At 35.6% G+C, this 18,647-nt stretch overlaps 1 protein-coding gene across 1 annotated transcript in view; it reads right to left on the reverse strand.

Moving 5' to 3' along the window:
* Nucleotides 1-4,254: 4,254 nt before the first annotated feature.
* Nucleotides 4,255-18,647, reverse strand: part of LOC142339460 (uncharacterized) — a 105,949-nt gene continuing 91,556 nt past the window's right edge. Inside the window, exons 3-7 of the mRNA XM_075389499.1 lie at nt 13,181-13,241; nt 11,637-12,618; nt 6,608-6,861; nt 5,829-6,367; nt 4,255-4,751 (exon numbers count right to left, since the gene is read on the reverse strand). Coding sequence (XP_075245614.1) covers nt 4,312-4,751; nt 5,829-6,367; nt 6,608-6,861; nt 11,637-12,618; nt 13,181-13,241 — 2,276 coding nt within the window. The 3' untranslated portion in view covers nt 4,255-4,311. The remainder of the gene's footprint in view (nt 4,752-5,828; nt 6,368-6,607; nt 6,862-11,636; nt 12,619-13,180; nt 13,242-18,647) is intronic.

Genomic DNA, 18,647 nt, shown 5'->3' on the forward strand with positions numbered 1-18,647 from the left:
TTACATGAAGCTCTGTAAGATCAATCATAATCAGCGCGAAAAATTATAACTCACAAACCTTGAACCAGTGGTTTGGTGATAACTTTTTCAAAGTGTGTCAAAAGGAAAGGATCATTAGATCCCTGCAAAACCTCGAGCTGCTTCGTTAAGCTCATGTTCGTCGTTAGGACTAACTTTCAGAAACTGTACAAGTACTCTTCCACAAACAATCTATGTTTAAATTTAAAAAGCTTCTCCAATTTCATTTCGGTTTCGCAGAAACCTTCTTATTTGGCATTTTCATTACACAACTAAGGTGCTCTACCCTTAAATTATTTAAATACAGTTATAGAGTCAGCAAAAACATTTCGCAACGTGAAATAAGTCACGTATCATTAAATTTAATCAAGCAAATTACCGAGAATGAGAAATAATGTCACGCGCAATAATGCCACAGAAAAATTATATTTTCAGCTTTTCAGTGCAAACAAATATAAAACGATAATCAACGTGCATCTATGAAACAGAGGACAAGTCCTGAAATACAATCCGAGCATAAATGGGATTAAGAAGTTTAATAGTGGGCTTCAAATAACCACATTATAGGTTAACATATACCACTATTAAGATTTAAAGTAAAAATGGCACCAGTTTCGGCGCAATTTTCATTTGACTTTTAGTATTAAATTACCGCCAATTGAAATCAGCTGGTTGAAATTGTGATTGAGAGAATTTTAGATCACGCGAAACGCAGAAAGTCAAGGGCGTAAAAGTCACTCGAAGTCAAAATTGTCAAGCGAAAATTTTGCATAAAAAAGACACGTTTACAATAATTGCTATGAACTTCGTTCAAGAGCAATTAATCAGTCGCTAATGCCGACGGCAGGGCAAAGCTTGCAAATTAATGTTGAGTTACTGGATAAAAAAGCACGTGAAGCAGCACGTGCTAATTAAAATCTGCGAAGTTTTTAGCCCGTCTACTAAATGTTCAGCCAACCGGCTAAGTTTTCCACCCATCTGCTTAGTTTTCGGCCCTGATCAATTTTCTTCGATGAAATGAGAAATGCCCGAAGAACAAATGAAATGGTATCAAAATTTTCTTCATTTTGAAATACTGGTGGGGGACTCGATGTATTTTTACTCTTTTGTTCTCTCAAAACATCAGAACATAAATCGTAGCCCCCTCCGACTTGAATCCAAAAATCGGGCACAAGCGCCCCCGTGTTAGGGTCTCAAGTCCGTCGGTCCGCTAAGATTTATGTTCCAAAATACATGGGCCGCTGAAAAGAAAGGTTCGCAGAAGCAGAACTTTTCGGTTTCGGGAGATTTCAGCCCTAAATAAACACTGGAAACTAAATACCTTAATAGCTGCTGAGCTCTAAGCATATCCATTAGATGGATGGGGTAATACTTTTTTGTTAGAAAAAGTAAAAAAAAGAACATCTCGAAAAAATTGCATCCGGAAACCATCCCGTGATGCATATTGTTGCCTGCATCCCGTGATGATCAATTGCTGATCAGTAAGCTCAATAATGTATACAAGTAGGTAAACAAGATATGAAATTTGTTTATTTGGTTAGAGAAAAAGCAACAAAAAACTAAAAACATATGCAAAAAATGTCATATCTTTGCTTTCTCATTTTTCAGTTCTCGAGTATGCAGTAAAATATTTTGTACATTTGAGGTTTTCAATCATAAAAACGACTCAAACTCTTCTTCAATTTTAAAAAAATCAATTATATAAACATTTTTTAAACTCGCTAACACTGACAATTTTTAAAACGGAATTTCGGTTCAGTGAGTGTGACAGATTCTATAATAGCGTAGAGAGGATAAGACAATAAAAAACAAAATTCTTGATAAAATCGGCATCCGACAGAAAATTGTTTAAATTTTTTATTTGCCAAAACAATTGCTTTTTTTTTGAAAAAAAAAAATGATTTTCGTTCTCCAAGAAGAGTACGGTAACCCCCCAATTTCTTTTCAAAGAAAAAACGTGCTTTCCAAACAATTTTGCAAACAATTCCGTTTAACTATCTGTCTATAATTATTAAGTTTCATTTCTCGGAAGGAAACATCATTCCTGAATTGTAAGCTCCATTTAAGAGCTCCTGTCCCAATTGGTTTCCACACTGTCCTAACTGCAAGGTCAACTGCGCGCCCGCCATTTCAGTACATTTGCTCTAATTTTACATTTTACTGCTCATTGGTTACATTTTCATATCTGAAGTAAAATCCAGTAATTTCTTACCTTGCAGGCCTTCCGTTCGTACCTACGAGCAATTCCGAAGCTCTTAAACCTTAGGCAACCGGATCTCAAAGAACACAATGGCATAATGTACTTTTTAACCAATCAGTGGTCAAACGTAGAATTAAGAATTGTTGGCACGTATGTTCTTAAGGAATAACGCAATACTTATTTCGTCTGAAATACAACGTCACAACTCTTTCAATCGTAAAATTTTAAACTATATTAGAAGACAAAATTTCACTTATCAAACATAAACCGAGTAACGTCGGACGAATTGCTCTCTTACGATAGGGGGACCTTAAGGCGATGCGATCTTCGTATACCAGTCTGTTGCCTTAACTATTATGCAATTAAGGCGTTCGAATCCCGCTTGGAATCGCTTTTAAATTCGCAATAGAATTTAATTTCTGATTGAGAGCAATTTAGATCACGCGAAGATCAAGAAGTCAAGCATGAAAAGGTCACGAGAGGGAAAGAATGTTCCAGAACAACAGAGCAAAAACGGTTAAGCAAAAATTTAGTATATCAAAAAGACGTTTACAAATGCTTCAAACTTCGTTCGAGACCAATTAACGAATATTTTAAATCTAAACTAAGCATCCGATGGTCGTCAGGTGATATCGCCATCGGCAACCGATGGTCATTAGTTGAGATCTAATGATCGATGTTCATTAGGTGATCACGGACATAAGGACAAAAATAAGTTTCGCGCTCCATGCTCCATGGCGCGTGCTCCATGTTCCATCGCCCTGCAGTGGAAGCGTCAATAGGAACCATTGTAGAGGAAGGGAAGCTGTTGTCATAATTGTTTCTGTTTTTTCCTAATACTGATTCAAAATTACTACACATTATATTTTAATTGCTATTTATCGTATCTAATTTGATTACAATTCTGATGCTTTAATTTCTATCTTCGCATCTGGTGCTTTAATTTTTGACTACTACCAGGATTTATAAATATACATAGGAGTACACTTGTTGCCCCCGAGTTGACCGACGACCCTTTTAGGGGATGGGATTTTTTAATTGAACTCTTTGTAATCTATCTTTCGTGGGGCTGTTTGTGTTGAAATACAGTTAGAAGCACCCATGTGGGGGTGTTTGTGTTCAAATACAGTTAGAAAGACGCAGAAATGAATTGAAAAATTTACTGACAACGCTTAAAAATTCGCAAAAACTTCTAGCGATAATTTAATATGGCTCGTTCGAATTCCGGCTGCATTACATAAACCTTTTTTATTAGCTACCTTAATAAAAAATACAAGTTTCTTTGTCCTTAATCTAATTCAAATTAAACTCATGTTTTAAAGTTCAATAGTCATTCAAACGCAAATGATCTAAAAGCTTTTGATAGATAGAGTGAGCAATGACGTCACGCGCGCAAGAGCCGTAAGTGAGATGGTCACTATGATATCAAGTTAAAAAATATATTTAACCCTCATGCAGAATTTTCAGTTAGCTCTTTGTAGTCAACGACTGCCAATTGAGCTTAGCTCCAAAAAAATATGAAAGAACATTTAAGTTTGGGATCAGAAAGTTTTGGTAAAGATGATTCCAAAAAAACTAATACAAACATAACCAACTATCGTCTGAAGAATTGCTCTCAAACGACTAGTGGTAGCTCGATCTATTGCAGCCTGCTTCAGTCGGTGAAAGGGAATCTAAAATTACTAAGGGAGGCTTCAAATGACATCATTAGAGGTTATTATGTACCACTTTAACCACTAACAAAATTTAAAGTAAAAAATACACCAATTTCCGCGCACTCTTCATTTGACTTTTAGTAGTGAGCTGCCACCACATGAGCTCATCTAATGACACTTGTGAATGAGAGAGAAACTTAGATCACGCAAACCGAAAAAATCAGGGGCGTATAAGTCACCCAAAGACTCAAACGGGTCAAGCAAAAATTTTGTATAAAAAGACCGACATGTTTGAAATAATTTTTATCAAACTTGGTTCGAGAGCAATTAAAAACAGCCCTTATTATTTTGAAAACACAAAATAACTGAGAAAAACAAGTAGAAAGTCAGAAAGTTAGAATTAATAAAATGAACTCTGAACAAAAACAAAACTCAAGTTTACCACAAACTGGTAGAGGTCAGTTTTAGAGGCCCCGTAGCCTTCAAAATAACGTCAAACAGACCGTCCAGCAAATCATTTGCCAAAACTGTCTGCGAACATGCATTTAGCGCCAAATAGGTACGGTCCAAATCACACAAAATAATTTCATTATTATATAACAAGTTTAGGTTCTGCATTTCACTGTAAAGAGACTCAAAGCCTTTATGTACTAAAATGCAGTGTTGGTGAGATAGCAGATATTGCGGTGGTTCTCCGGTTAGCTTCATACGTTCAATCATAGAGATATAGATTCCCGGGTAGTCACCAGTTATTACGTGGATGTTCCATTTGCCAGTTACTGGGTCGTCAATGGTGTGTCTGGTAATTTTTGATCCCTCCCAGGACATGTCAGAGGGTGGCTGAGGTTGGGGGAGTGACTTTGGGGGTGGCGGAAGATCTGAAATCAAGTTTCAGTTTAGTCTAAGATCTTTTATCAGGTACATGATACGCCATAACTGGCCAGACAAAATTAAGGTCCCGTGCTTCCGAAAGCGAATTAGACATTGTCACAATTTATTTGTTTTAATTATGTGGGAATTTTAATTATAATGTTTTAGTGTTTTAATTATAATGTTTTAGTGTTTTAATTATAATGTGTTTTAATTATAAAATGGGAGATTCTTGATGCATGTCGCGGGGTTGAAAAACTAATGACGATAGAAGCGATCTACATCAAAAAGCTGAAACCGCAATTAAATACGCGCGATGAGTATCGGGGGCGGGAATTGACATTGAAGTAGTAGTTCAAATACAAAAATGTTCTGGTACATTTTAATTCGAAATTTTGTCAACCCCAAAAAGTAAAAATAAAAACAGATAGGAATGAAAGTAAAAAATCCCTTTTCAGGAATAGAAAGCATTATACCCGGGATTTTCATAAAATCCGGAATAAAAAATGAATTGATTTTAGTGTAATAAGTGTAAATAAAATGTTGTAAATGTGATTTTAACTGTAAATAATTTCAAAAATTCAAATGTTACTTTAACTCATTTCTTAGAATTATAGTCTAAGACAAGTTTATATACTTTGTAAATGATTTCATTTAATTTTTTAAACCTGACGATGAACGCAATGTTCGAAAACGTTCGTTTTAGTTAATCAATTTCAGTTTTAATTGACAATTACTTCTCTGCATATGAAATAATTAAGTTGACAGTTATTTTTCAGCAGCAAGTCAATCAAAATTAGCACGTCTTGTGGCTTTTCCTTTAAATTTGGCAGAATATGGCCAAATAAAGGATATTGCATCTTTATAATCATGCTATATATCATTGCTTCGGATCATGTCATTTCGGGTTTTACAGTATACTTTCCAGGCAAAGAAGCGACGACTTTGTTAGCTGCATAGAAGCGAGGCACATATCTGACTAGTCTAGTAAAAAGCACCAAGTTATTCATAACTAAAGCAATTTGAGCAATGACGAATCTCGTCTCCAGATTACACTTGAGGAATTAATCAACTGATCAACTTACTTGACATGCTTGAAATCTTAGACATGCTTTGCGTTGTGTTTTTAAAACTGGGGAAAGGGCTGTTCGAAATAGCAGGCGGCGCGGCAGGACTTATCACTGCCACATTCGGTTGGAAACAAGTCGAAGGAATCAAATACGTTGACAGCTGTGAGGGGAACGCAGAGGATCCACTGCCACTTCCGATTGCATTCAAGGAAGACAAGGCTCCACTCCCGTTACTCGACGAATGCTGTCCTCCAATTCCAAGTTGCCCATCTCCGGTTGACAAAGCGCCCAGTTTAGACGCCAGGGATGTTATCGATTTCCCATGGATATGTGCGGGGGCTGGGGGCGATTTGCTTGGGGTCAAGTTAGCAGATTTATCTCCAGCAGAGAGCAGGGAGCGACTAGGCGACGGCCGCGATCCAATGTTAAAATGCGTGGAGGGGTTGGCTGGCGAATTGATCAAGCTGTGTGGAGGGCGATCAACAGAGGGACTAGCAAACATGTGTCGTGAGTCAGGCCTATTGCTTTTCATTGCAAAGTCCAGCTTCTGGTATCTAAAGAACACAATTGAGAAAGGTAAATATAGCCATTAGTTGCACATGTATAAAGCCAGACTACAATTATTAGCGCCTGCATACTCTCCGAAGTAAAAAAAAATCGCATATTCTCAGAAGATATTAATTTCAACTCCTCACTGATGGATATAAGTTTAGTCAATAATACTACAGCAGGTGTTTAGGATGTGCGTTTGAGGTTTACGATGTGCTGTTTTGCTCAGAATTTATAACACTGACCTTGAACAGGGAGGAAAGTGCGTTATAGTATTGGAAGTGCCGTAGTTTAAATCCTGGTACTTGGCAATGCCACTCTTCAGTAGTTTGTCAGACAGAGACTGACCCTGGTAAGATAGCTGGACAAATAGCTGTCTCGAGTCCACATGGACCAGTTTGCAGTCTAGAACCATGTCCTGGTACTCGTCTATCTCAGTCTTTGCATCAGGGATCCATCGCAAAGTAGTGCCACTGGGTGCTAAATGGGCCAATGATACCTGAAAAGTCCAAACTGAGCTGAGGACGCCAAGATTGTTTTCAATTATTTGTCTTTACTATCTGAGATCCTCAGATCGTTAGAAATCTTACAATTGTCAGCAAAACATTCTAGTTCCCGATTCCGGAAAAGGGCGGCAGATAAGCGAAGCATTTTTACTCTAAACCACTATAAAATTTATATATTACGAGCATTACTAGAAAAGTGCATTAAACTCTTGCTCACTAAATACTTTTTACAAATTTTGCTGCTGCTATAGATCCTCAGTAAAAGCATCTCCCGAAAGATTTTTACATTTGTTTTAAAATTTCAAAGTTCAACTGATCCTGGAATTCCTTATAATGATATATTAATAGAAACCACAAAGCCAGATTGTCGGACAATAGCCACGAAATAGACTGTTGAGCCTACTAGCTAAAAAATGACTATCGAGACCAAAGGCAGAAAACTGATATTCGAAATAAACTTTCTGATTTCAAACTATGCTTTGGGTGACCTCTATTAAATTTCAATTGCAGTTCAACTTTCAATTTATAAATTAATAAGTGAGTTCAAAAAGCTAAGTTCAAAGTGAGTTCAGTCAGCTAAGCACAAAAAAATTTAAACTATGGACCTCAAAACTTATACCAAGAGCAGCAAATGTCCGACACACAAAATCAGTTGCTGAATGGTAGAAGTAACAGAAAACAGACATCCTTTGACTTCTTGCCACGCGATCAATTGGTCGTAAGAAGAAACGAAACGAGTAACAAGACGAAAACCACATAGAGATTTAAAGAAGCCACGCTATCGCTTAGCGGCTACAAATATAACATTACCGACTAACGCCGGTCGAATTGCTCTCAAACGATTGGTTCACATTAGTAGCCAGCTGTTGCTTAGGGATACTAGAATTAGGGCGTGCATTGCTCAGCTATTTGCATTGCTATTGCTGCATTGCTCAGCTATTTAATGCACGAAATGCATACTCAGCTAATTAATGCATGAGGACGAAAAGTTGAAAGCCTCAGAAAACAATCGCATTAAAAAAGACCGTAGGATTAACAATTGCTATAAGCTATTAATTGCTCCATCTTTTACGCTATGCATTCCCCTACAGAAATCATGCCACTATATAGCAAAAATCATTGAAAAAAAATGGCACGTGCGAGTGGGGGCGGTGTGCAGATAATATGCACCCAACTAAGCTGGGGGGGAGCAAACAGAAAGATCCAAACTTCGTTTGAAAGCAATTAATAGCCGACTGCCCTCTGACTATCAAAAAACATTCGGGGTAAACTGTAACTAGCTATATTGTCACCGGGGCTGTGGCTACAAAAATGAACATAATTAAGACTGCCACTAAGAATAAAGTGACAACCTATAACGAATGTGTGATCACTTTTGATTTCTAGTAGTAACCTTTCACCAATTCTGCACAGCTGCTTAAAAATATGAATTCTTTAGCCGAAAAGTTAGGATAAACAAAAAATTGGATTACATGAACGGATTTAAAACAAGAGGTAAACAAGGTTTATAGGATAAATTTTGAAAACAGACCTTTCCTAAATAAAAGTACCAAAATTAAGAACCTTAGAATTTAAACATCGCTGCGAGATGTCAGCTATGATTAAAACTACCAAACATAACCAAGTAACGGCGGGAGCAATGCTCTCGAACGACTGGCGAAAGGTGTGCTTTGTCAGTAACTAGCTGCGGCTTAGGGAGGCTAGCTTAAGCTTAATAAAAGGGTGGCGTGGAAAACGGGGGAGGGGGTCCAGCATGCGGAGATACGGGTGGAATGGTCACAAAAATGCATAGAAAGATCAGCAGGACTACTTTAATTGCTACAAACTTTGTTCGAGAGCTATTAAAACTACTAATCTACTTATCAACAAACCAAAGAATGTAATTGCTACAAACTTTGTTCTTGTTCGAGAGCTATTAAAACTACTTATCTACTTATCAACAAATCAAAGAATCTTCTAAAACAAAAGCGCAAAAACCGTCAATCCAAAAATTTGCATTAAAAAGCCACACATTTGCAATAATTGCTTGAAACTAAGTACGAGGGCAATTAAAGACTCTCTCTGTTTTAAGATATCTTTGAAAGGAAAAAGATATGGAAAACCGAACTTCTAGGAAAATTTAATTGCAAAATTCAATTTCTAAAAAGAAAATTCGTCCATCAGACGAAAAATCAGTTGCAAAAAGATTGCACACAAAAACCAGCTTAACTTAAATACTTGCTAAAAACTTGTTTGCTAAGTTAATTTAATTCTTTTAACCTTCGCTTTCTAATGAACCGTGCAAATTCCGAAATTCAGTTTTTAGATTCAAAAATTTTAAGCTACAAATATAACGTCAGATGCGTTTCAAAGCATCCATTTATTTGTGCCGACCCACTTGTGGGGGGAGGAACTATATACTCAAATGGGTTTTTTTGTTCAGTCCATTTTGGCCGATCGATATATTCATCGTAGAGATATGTGAGTGGTATCATTAAAAAGCCCGTGATATTTACATGATTTTGTTCGCTTTTAGCGAAATTTTTCAAATTATGGCCTTTCTATAAAATTATTATTTCAAAATTACATTTCACGCTACAAAATGAATCAATTTTGTGCTACCAATAGACCGATAAAAAGGCTAGTTCTGGTCTCATGGGGAACTTCAATATAAAAAAAGTCGAATTCAATTTGAGAGCTGTTTTTTATTTAGAAAAGTTTTCCTATTCAATATTGTCATTTTAGTCATTTAGAAACTAGTCACTTTTCATCTCGAGGTTCTGTTAATGACAAACCTCATTTACAGTAAACTGAAACCTAATGAACAAAATATTCGTTCTCAAGGGATCACTCATGAGCTTTTTTTTTGTATTGAACTCTTGAGTTATTGAAATTTTTAATGAAATATTTTCTTTTTGAGATCTTAATAAATTTTGGGAGTCTTATGGCATAGACTCACTAACTACAAGGGCGATTGACTTCCTAAATTGCTTTAGGTAAACCTATATTGTTCTGTGAGTGGACAGCCAATGGCTGCTAAGACTTTAAAAAACAATTTTTCGATTTTTTTTGAACTTTAACCGATAACTTATTTTCATGAACAGTAAGTCAGTCTCAGTAATGACAAGACCATGTTCCTTTTAAAGCAACCAAAATTAATCTTGTAAGTGGTTTTATCTGCTAACTAGGTGTCTTATGACTTCAAAAAAATCAGTTTTCAAAATTTAAAAAAAATCGGATTTTTTTATAATTTTGGTTTCTTTTGAAAAAAAATCTTATTATCCTAATATTGATAGTTTCCATTGGCTTAGAGAAGACGTCGTCCCATGGATCATAGATAAAATTTTCAGAGAAAGGTTATGGTTTAAATGGCTTCCACACTTTCTATTCGCATTTCTGCTGAATTTTTTTTTGGTTTTTGCTCGTATTTGTCGTTGTTTTAATAACCATAGGACTTATTGTGATGTCTTATTGAAAACATATTGATGACAAACTTTCGTGTCCTCCCATCGAGTCATAACGTAGCGTATTTTTTGGATTACATTGAAAGCTCTTGAATTTATTGGCTGTTAACATTTATTGTTAACCTTAAACCTATTTTCGTGAACTCTAGGTCAGTCTCAGTAATGACAGGACCTCCATCTTTTTCACTGCAACTAAAAAAAATCTGGTAAGCGGTTTTATCTTCCAACAATTGGTTTTATGACTTCAATAACACGAGTTCTCATAATTTTTTTAAAAATTTTTGGACATTTTTATTATAATTTTGATTACATTTCAATTTTTATCACAGTATACTAATATTTATAGTTCCTAGTGGCTTAAAAAAGACTTTAAATGGATCAGAGCTAAAGTATTCAGAGAAAAGTTTATGGTTTAAATGGCTCCAACACTTTCTTGAACTTTTCTACAGAATTTTTGGATTTTGCCAGCTTTTGTTGTTGTTTTCATAATCATAAGACTTATTCTGATGTCTTATTGATGATTTAAGATTGACAAACATATTCTCATTGAGGAATAACTGTGCGTATTTTTTTGACTTTCGCTGAGAGCTATTGAATTTCGTGGCTGTTAAGACTTTTGAATTTTAAAATTTGAACCTTTATTAAACCTATTTCCATGAACTCAGTTAATCTCAGTAAAACAGAACTCCTCTCTTTTTTTCTTGCATACAAAATTAATCTGTTAGCGGTTTTAAACTACTTACTATTAGTTTTATGATTTCGATGTCACGAGTTCTCGTAATTTCAAAAAAAATTGGCTTTCTTTGTAATATTGGTTCCTTTTTCCACTGATATCATGTCGTAGCTGATGTTTTGTTTGTTGGACAATATGCGTTTTCATATAAGTTTTTGTGAGTGGTCAATATTGGTGTTTTTTTCGCTAAAAAATATGTTTTTGCTTATTTTGTCGTTTGTTTTTTTCCTCGTAGTGTTTCTAGTAGCAGATTTTGTGAGCGCTGCATCGGGGCGTGGTGTTATGTAAATCAATTAGTAGTTCGGTTGTGTTACGATTTTTAAAACTCTAACATCTATTTTTGATTATCTCATCAAGTTGACAATTAAGTCGATGAGCTCGGGTCGGAACATCATGCGCGAACGCACATTAACGAGCATCCTTGTTGATTCATTTAGTCTCAGATACATACAAACGGTCATCCCTTTTAAAATCTTTTAAAAAGTGTTTAGATTGCAGAAAAATTAAAAATTTAGGCAAGGACTTCTAAACCGAATTAAAAAAAGAGTGAAGTTACACTAATTTATGACCACCAAGATCTGAAAGCACATACCTGAATGGCCTGCATCGGTAGCTGAATGAAATCCTCATGCAAAGCCAAAATATCACTGCAATCCACTTGATCTTCATTGCCGTAATCAACATACAAGACAACGCACTTCTTAGAAGCTGATAGGACGTTTAAAATGGTTGCTCTGTAATGGAGGTTTTCGTACTTTGCAACACAACATTGACCGATAGAGAAGAAAGCGTCATTCACTTCGTAGAGATGTTTTCTACTTGCATCACTGTAAAGCATGCTCATCCGATCGTTCAAATCATCCAAACTAGAAGAAAACCCATCGCCACAAATTTGAACAACTAAATTAGAAGGATTTTCACAATGCGCAAGGTAGACTTTCAAAATAATATCAGTTGAGAAATCGATCTTCGCGTATTCGTAATAGGACATAATGGGCTTATCAATTGGTTCCGATATTTTTGCAAGAGGGTATCCCAGTGAAGAAATTCCAAGTGAGGAATTGTTTCCAATCCCAGTGTTACTCGAAAGGTTCGTACCGTTTCCAAGACCCATGCTGGCAGTTAAAGCTTGCGTAGGGACGGATTTAGTAGCATCATCAAGTTGTGAAGAGCTCCAGGGACTGGCGCTAATTTCCGGAACAGGTGATTGGAACTGGTTAGCGGGCACCGCTGGCGCAACAGTCGATGGCGTAGGTTGAGGAATATTCTTATCAGGTAGTGGAATTTGCCCGTCCAATTTCATAAATACAGAATTGGACGCATCCAGCCAAAACCTAACGACGTTTCCCAGTTCAAAAGACATATACTCCTGGACATTCGAGAATCCTAGTTGAGGTAACGCGTGGTAAGCTAAGGAGTAACCAAAAGTTTGTTGGAAGTCATTCTCAAAGTCGTCAAGGGGCTGGTCCATGGGGTTGCTATGCAGCAGGGTTAGAACGTTGTTTCGGACCAGTTCTGGGGTAAGGCTGGCCGGGGATACAAAAGGCTGGCTGTTTCCAAAGTTCTTGTCGGATCTGAGAAACATCGCAAGTTACCCACTTCAAGTTATGAGTTGAAGATAAATAAGGATCGGGATTAAATTTGTGTGACTACTAAATAGTCAAGACAGCAATCATTAACAAATTGAAACAAATTGACCTGATTCATGTCAGAAAGTAGTTACAGACATATTAGAAATATGAGTTATATTAAGCCAATCAGATTTATCGATGAGTTTCGAACTGTTATAATTTTGATAACGCTAATAATTGAATAAAATATTGCGCTTTGTAGAAAATGCTTCAAATTCAAACCACTTTGTTGTGAATTTATCAAATCTGATTAGGACAGCCGTGTAATACATTCTTATAAAAGCCACATAACTTTGCTTACCGAGCAACATGTATGACACTATGAAACTCGACTTAATTTCTTCACCATTAAGTTCAGATTACCAAACAGTACACGTATTGATATTCTCTCAAATTCTATCAACTTAGGAGACAAGATTGTTTGATTACTCTGTTGGCGGTGGCGGTGGTGGTAAGGGTGATATGTCAACAACCTATGTTGGGATAATAGGTGAGGTTATTATACCTGGAGTCCAAAGGTCTCTTCGGTTTTGATCTCGAGGCTCCCTCGCTAGCTATCCTGCAATCTGAAACATTTCGATCAACAAATTGTTACAGTTGAACAACATTAAAGTTCACCTTTCTCAACGACACGCTACTGTCTTGCATTTGGCTAATTGATTAACCGTAAAATCATAGTCATTTCGCTTCTAACAATTTAAGAAATGCACCACGTCAAGAGGTAGCTGCTCGAAACAAACGCCATCTTATTACTTGGAAATTTTATATTAGTCCAATACCCAGATAAACATGATGTAAACAATAATACTCATTTTTAATACTCAATATGAGCACAAAACTAAATGACAGCAGGAAAAACCATAACAGGACAAGTCCTGAAATTCAATAAAAATAATTGAACAAATGTTTCTCTGATTTGGCCAAAAACCTTAAAATTTTACACAAACTAACTCAACTGCTGAGTGGTAGAAGTCCATGAAAAGGTCGACCTTTGACTTCTTGGTTGGTAATCAAAGAAACAATTAGAAGACTCGGTTTTCGAAGATCTAGTGTTTTGAGAAACAATAATATTAATACTAAGCAAAAGAGGAAGACTAATGATAATGGAAATCAGGCAATTTTTGAAAATCAGTGGAATCAAAGTTTAATAACACATAATCCATAATCACAGCATACCATAAATATTTAAAAGTCGTATAATATCACTTAGCAGTTCTAATGACTGGAGAAAAATAGAACTACATATAAAGGCAACAATCAAAAATTCACTTAAACAACTTGAAAACAAACGGTATTTCAGTCAACGACAAAGAAAGCTCAAAATTAAAGCAATTACAATGACCAAAAATAAGCCGCACTAAAAGGCCAGCTATAATTGAATTTTTTCAGAGTGAGCGACCAGACTACAAGAAAAACGACAAAAAATGCAAAACTAAAAAAATCAGCTTCAAAACAAAAAAATCAATTCTTATGAATTCAAGCACCTAAATAGATGCACTTTTTCTCCATTAGCAACCACACAAACGTGTCATAAATGAGACTAAATATTAGGAAAACAGAGATAAAACCATTTATCACAAAAACAACTGTCTTATAATTATTAAATATAAACAGTCTAAGTCACAAAAAGCATAAGCTACGCACTGAACTAAAATTTTCAATTAAATAAATCTACATTAGCAACCAAGGACACCTGCAATTTCCGAGGAAAAGTGATCAGACAGGAATAAAAGAAAAGAATACAAGTAAAACTCAAAAACTCGCTTAAATGAACACAGTAACTTCATAGAAAGCAGTAGCTATGGCCTGAAACCATTAGCTGCGTTGAATTAGTTTCCTTATCAACTGATGAGAATTGTCAATAATGAAACTCAGAGATACGACAACAATATAAACAACACAAAAACCAAAAAAATAATAGCATTTGAAAACAATTCGCGTTTAAGTAAAAAAAAGAAAGACAATAGCTTTAAGCTGAAAAAATTACACCGATCAACTTAATTTTTATTATAAGCCAATGTGATCTGTCCCAAATGCGCTTAAATAAGACAACAAATACATGAAAATTCACAAAAATTTGAACAAATAGTGTCAAAGTCATGAAAACCCACTTATTAATGACTCTATAAATTAATTTAATTGACTTCAAACTAGCGACTGTCAAGACCTGTCATTAATGATACCAAGCAATTGGATATCAGCAATATTTGGAGTGAGCAAAGCAACTCAAATATTCACTTAAATTTTATTACTACAAAGTGCCAAAGTAGTGTCAAAGTAATAAAAAGCTGTAGCTGCCCTTTGAATAATTCATTCAATAGACGCTATTAGCTCACATATCTGATAGGAGACACTGAAAAAGAAGTCAAATTGACGCACGCAAAAAATAATAGCCTCTGAAAAACTGAAAAATTGTTCATGCACCAAGGTCTAAATCCACTTTAAAGGTAGTTTGAATAAAATAAAACCGATTACACTAAAATCACAATTTCTACGCCCCCTCTACTACTTCAGCGTCACTAAAATCACAACTCTAAATTGACCTCTCACTGACCGAGAAAAGATAGCACATCAATACAATCTCAAAACTTTGGATTGTTCAAACAAAAACAGAAGGCCGACAATAGCCCAAGCTATCGCTTTGCGTCTCTTAAAAATCTACAAGCTCACAGCCAAATTTTACCTACCAGTAGGCACACCGACAAAAGTCACAAACACAATAATTAATTTGGATGAAATTTTTTCAAAAAAATATGTAAAACCTTATGACGACCGAATATTATACAAACTGGTATCGAGGAAAAAAAAGAAAATTTGTTAGCAAAAAAACTAAGAAAACATTTATTTCTTAAGATGAAAAATTGCCTTTAATTATCTCCACGCAAAATGTAAGAACAATGGGTGAAACAACAAAGCACACGGATCTTTCTGATAAACAGTTTAAATAATTTTGAAATGCAGCCCCTAGATATACAAAATAAAATTCCTTATAGTTACAGTGTCCAGTGCCCAACGACCATTCAATAAGTCTTTTATGAATAATTAGTTGACTAATACTTATTTTCCACTATCCTGTGTTTTCCTTTCAAGATTGGTACATTGCAGCAAACTTCAAGACTTTCATTGGCTAACCCCGCTTATAGGGGATTTTAGATTCCGGCGGAAGATTTGAAAGTTAACTTTGTCAATCATCAATTTGTTTAAAATAGACGAATGTGAACTGCTCGTGTTCTTCGTCGAAAGAACCCAAATGTATTTATTATTGGCGCCAGCTGTCTATACCAAGCTATCGAAAAATTTCCGGGCTTGAAAAAAGAAAATTCAGATATCAACTTTTGATCAAACAGGTTTCAGATTCAATCCAAATACTGTCACCGCACAAAAACTTACAGCATCTGATATTACCTGGAAATCTTCAGCGAAGAAAAGATTTAGTTTTATGGCATGATGTGTTAAGCAATTCACTAAGTGGGCATCGAAGTAATAACTTTTCACCACAGACTGTTGGACAATTATTGGAAACGTTGACATTTTTTGGAGATCATTTTCGAGCGATTGTGTACAATAGACGAATTGGAAACACAGATATTTTTGAAAAGCTGTGTAACGAAAGTTTGTTCAAAACTTTCAGCAAAGAAAAACCTTGTCTAAGCGCAAACAGAAATTAACCTGATTCAAAAACGAACTACGTAAAGTGCATCCAGAATATATATATATATATATATATATATATATATATATATACATATATATACAGAATATAGATACAGACTTGAATTTATTGTCGATTGTCATTAATCACAAAAGGGACTTACGGCAATTAACTTTGAAGAGATCAAAATCACGAAATCGGAATTCAAAGATTAATAAGAAGTTGAAAAAGAAGAAAAAGACGCCCGAAGGCAATTTGGAGACACGTCAGTAATATGAAGGTGCGTCATCTCTTCAACAATTTCTTTGAGTGTCTCCGATTGGTAGCATTTGAGACTTTATTATCTTGGTGCGATCCGAGAAGTGAAATTCGCAGGGACTTGCCTTAATTTATATATTTCTCTACGTGCTAGATAACTCATTCTCTGTTCTGCTGTTTTCATCATTCAGAACATCTTTAACCTCTATCAAACCTTAAATTTTAATAATCCTCAACATATCAACATTTTCAGAATTGTTTTTCAAAAAAATGGACAACGAAGTACTTAATCAACTCAGCCCGAGTCGTTCACAAAAAAAATCTGATAAAGATGGAATCCCTACTCTTAAATATCGAGGCCAAACTCATTTGAATAAGCCAAATAATAAACGTGGCTACAACGTTCTAAGCCCAGCCGAAAACGCTTTCAGGGATGTAGATATCACCCAAGCAATTGAACCGGGGGTGCGAAAGCGGTAGCAAATTTGTTTCCAACCATAATCCAAAGTATACGATCGCAGCTTCCATCAACTATAAACAGAATTGTCGACAAGTTGAAGCAAATGAAAGAAGAGATGCAGCTGCGAAACGATTTTGAAAATAGCAGAAGTTCTCGAAAATTATAAAAGAAGAGAAAACGTCAAAATTCTAGATTTGCCGGAAAGCCATCAGGGCGGACAAAGGGAGTCTTACCAGCAAACAGCGGCTCTCATAAATTTAGCGAGAACACTAAACGTATCGGCAACAGAAAACGATATTTCAATTGCACACCGTCTTCCTGCTTCAACTAGAACACAAAAAAGACCAGTCATAGTCAAATTTTCTCGACGTATGGCAAATATTGAAGTTCTTGAAAAGAAGAAAAACCGGTCTGATGTTCGTATTTTCGAAGATATAACGAAAGCAAGGCTTATTTTTCTGAGGATGATAAAAAGTGATGTACGAGTTAATTCAGCTTGGGCAAGAGAGGGTACAATTTTTATGAATGGAAGCAAGACGGCTTAATCTATACAGTGAGGAATCTTTACCAGGGTGGTATAGATCTTCAATAAGGTTTGAGAGACGCGTTGTAATGCTTCAGATAATTTTCGGATCAGTGTATTTCATTTCAAGAGACTGGACAAGCTTCCGGGCCATTTCGGAATGACAACGATGGTTCCTAAAACAAGTAATACTCCTATTCAAGTTCAACATCATAAACATACAAACCAAAAATACATGCATACAGGTGCTTCATTTAAAAGTGAGATCATTAAAACCTTTCAGTGAACTAGAATCTTTAATTCACAAACTCGAAAAACTGCCTGACGTTTTCTGTTTGAGAGGAACTTGGTTGAACAGCGGCGATGACGCCAATAGTTTACTTGTTACAGGATATCATCAGTCTGCGCTAACAAACCGAAGTTCGAAGGGTGGTGGTGTTATGATACAGTTCAAAGTGATTGTGATTTGACAAGAATACACAAAAATCCTCACAACAAAGCTGCTGTTATAGAAATTAGTGCTAATAGTTTACGGTTCTTTATACAATAAACCTAGCATGGCCAAAAAGAACTTTTTAAAAGGTTTTTGATGATTTCTTGGAGTCATGGAGCAGCAATACAAAACCATTTATTATCTGCAAATGCGTTCAATACCTTTAGTAGTGTGTTTTTGAATGTTACAGACAGATTTGCTGCCTTAAGATAGCTGGGTAGAGAAACAAAAAAGCCTAAATTGTTCAGCAAAAAACTGAAAAATCTCAAAACTAAGAAGAACATTGCTCACCGTTATTGGAAAGGAAGTGATGATAATGTTTGGTTAGAAAAGTTTGGTCAAAACATTAAGATTAAGCCTTGAAAAAGAGTGTTTTGCAGCCAGAAAAGATTTCTATTTAAATAAATTTAAATCTTGCCCTTGTAATAAAAGACAAGTAAAAAACACTAAATGATTGAAGCGGTAAAGTAATGAACAGTTCCAAGGTCCCCGTTTTGGAAACTGTGGCTAACGGTATTAGTCAGCCGAATGATCAAGATAACGCAATAGCCTTTAATTATTTTGCCAAATTTGGGTTTGAAATGAG

Source organism: Convolutriloba macropyga, chromosome 5, assembly GCF_964194025.1.
Source record: "Convolutriloba macropyga chromosome 5, txConMacr16.3, whole genome shotgun sequence".
Lineage (NCBI taxonomy): Eukaryota > Metazoa > Xenacoelomorpha > Acoela > Convolutidae > Convolutriloba > Convolutriloba macropyga.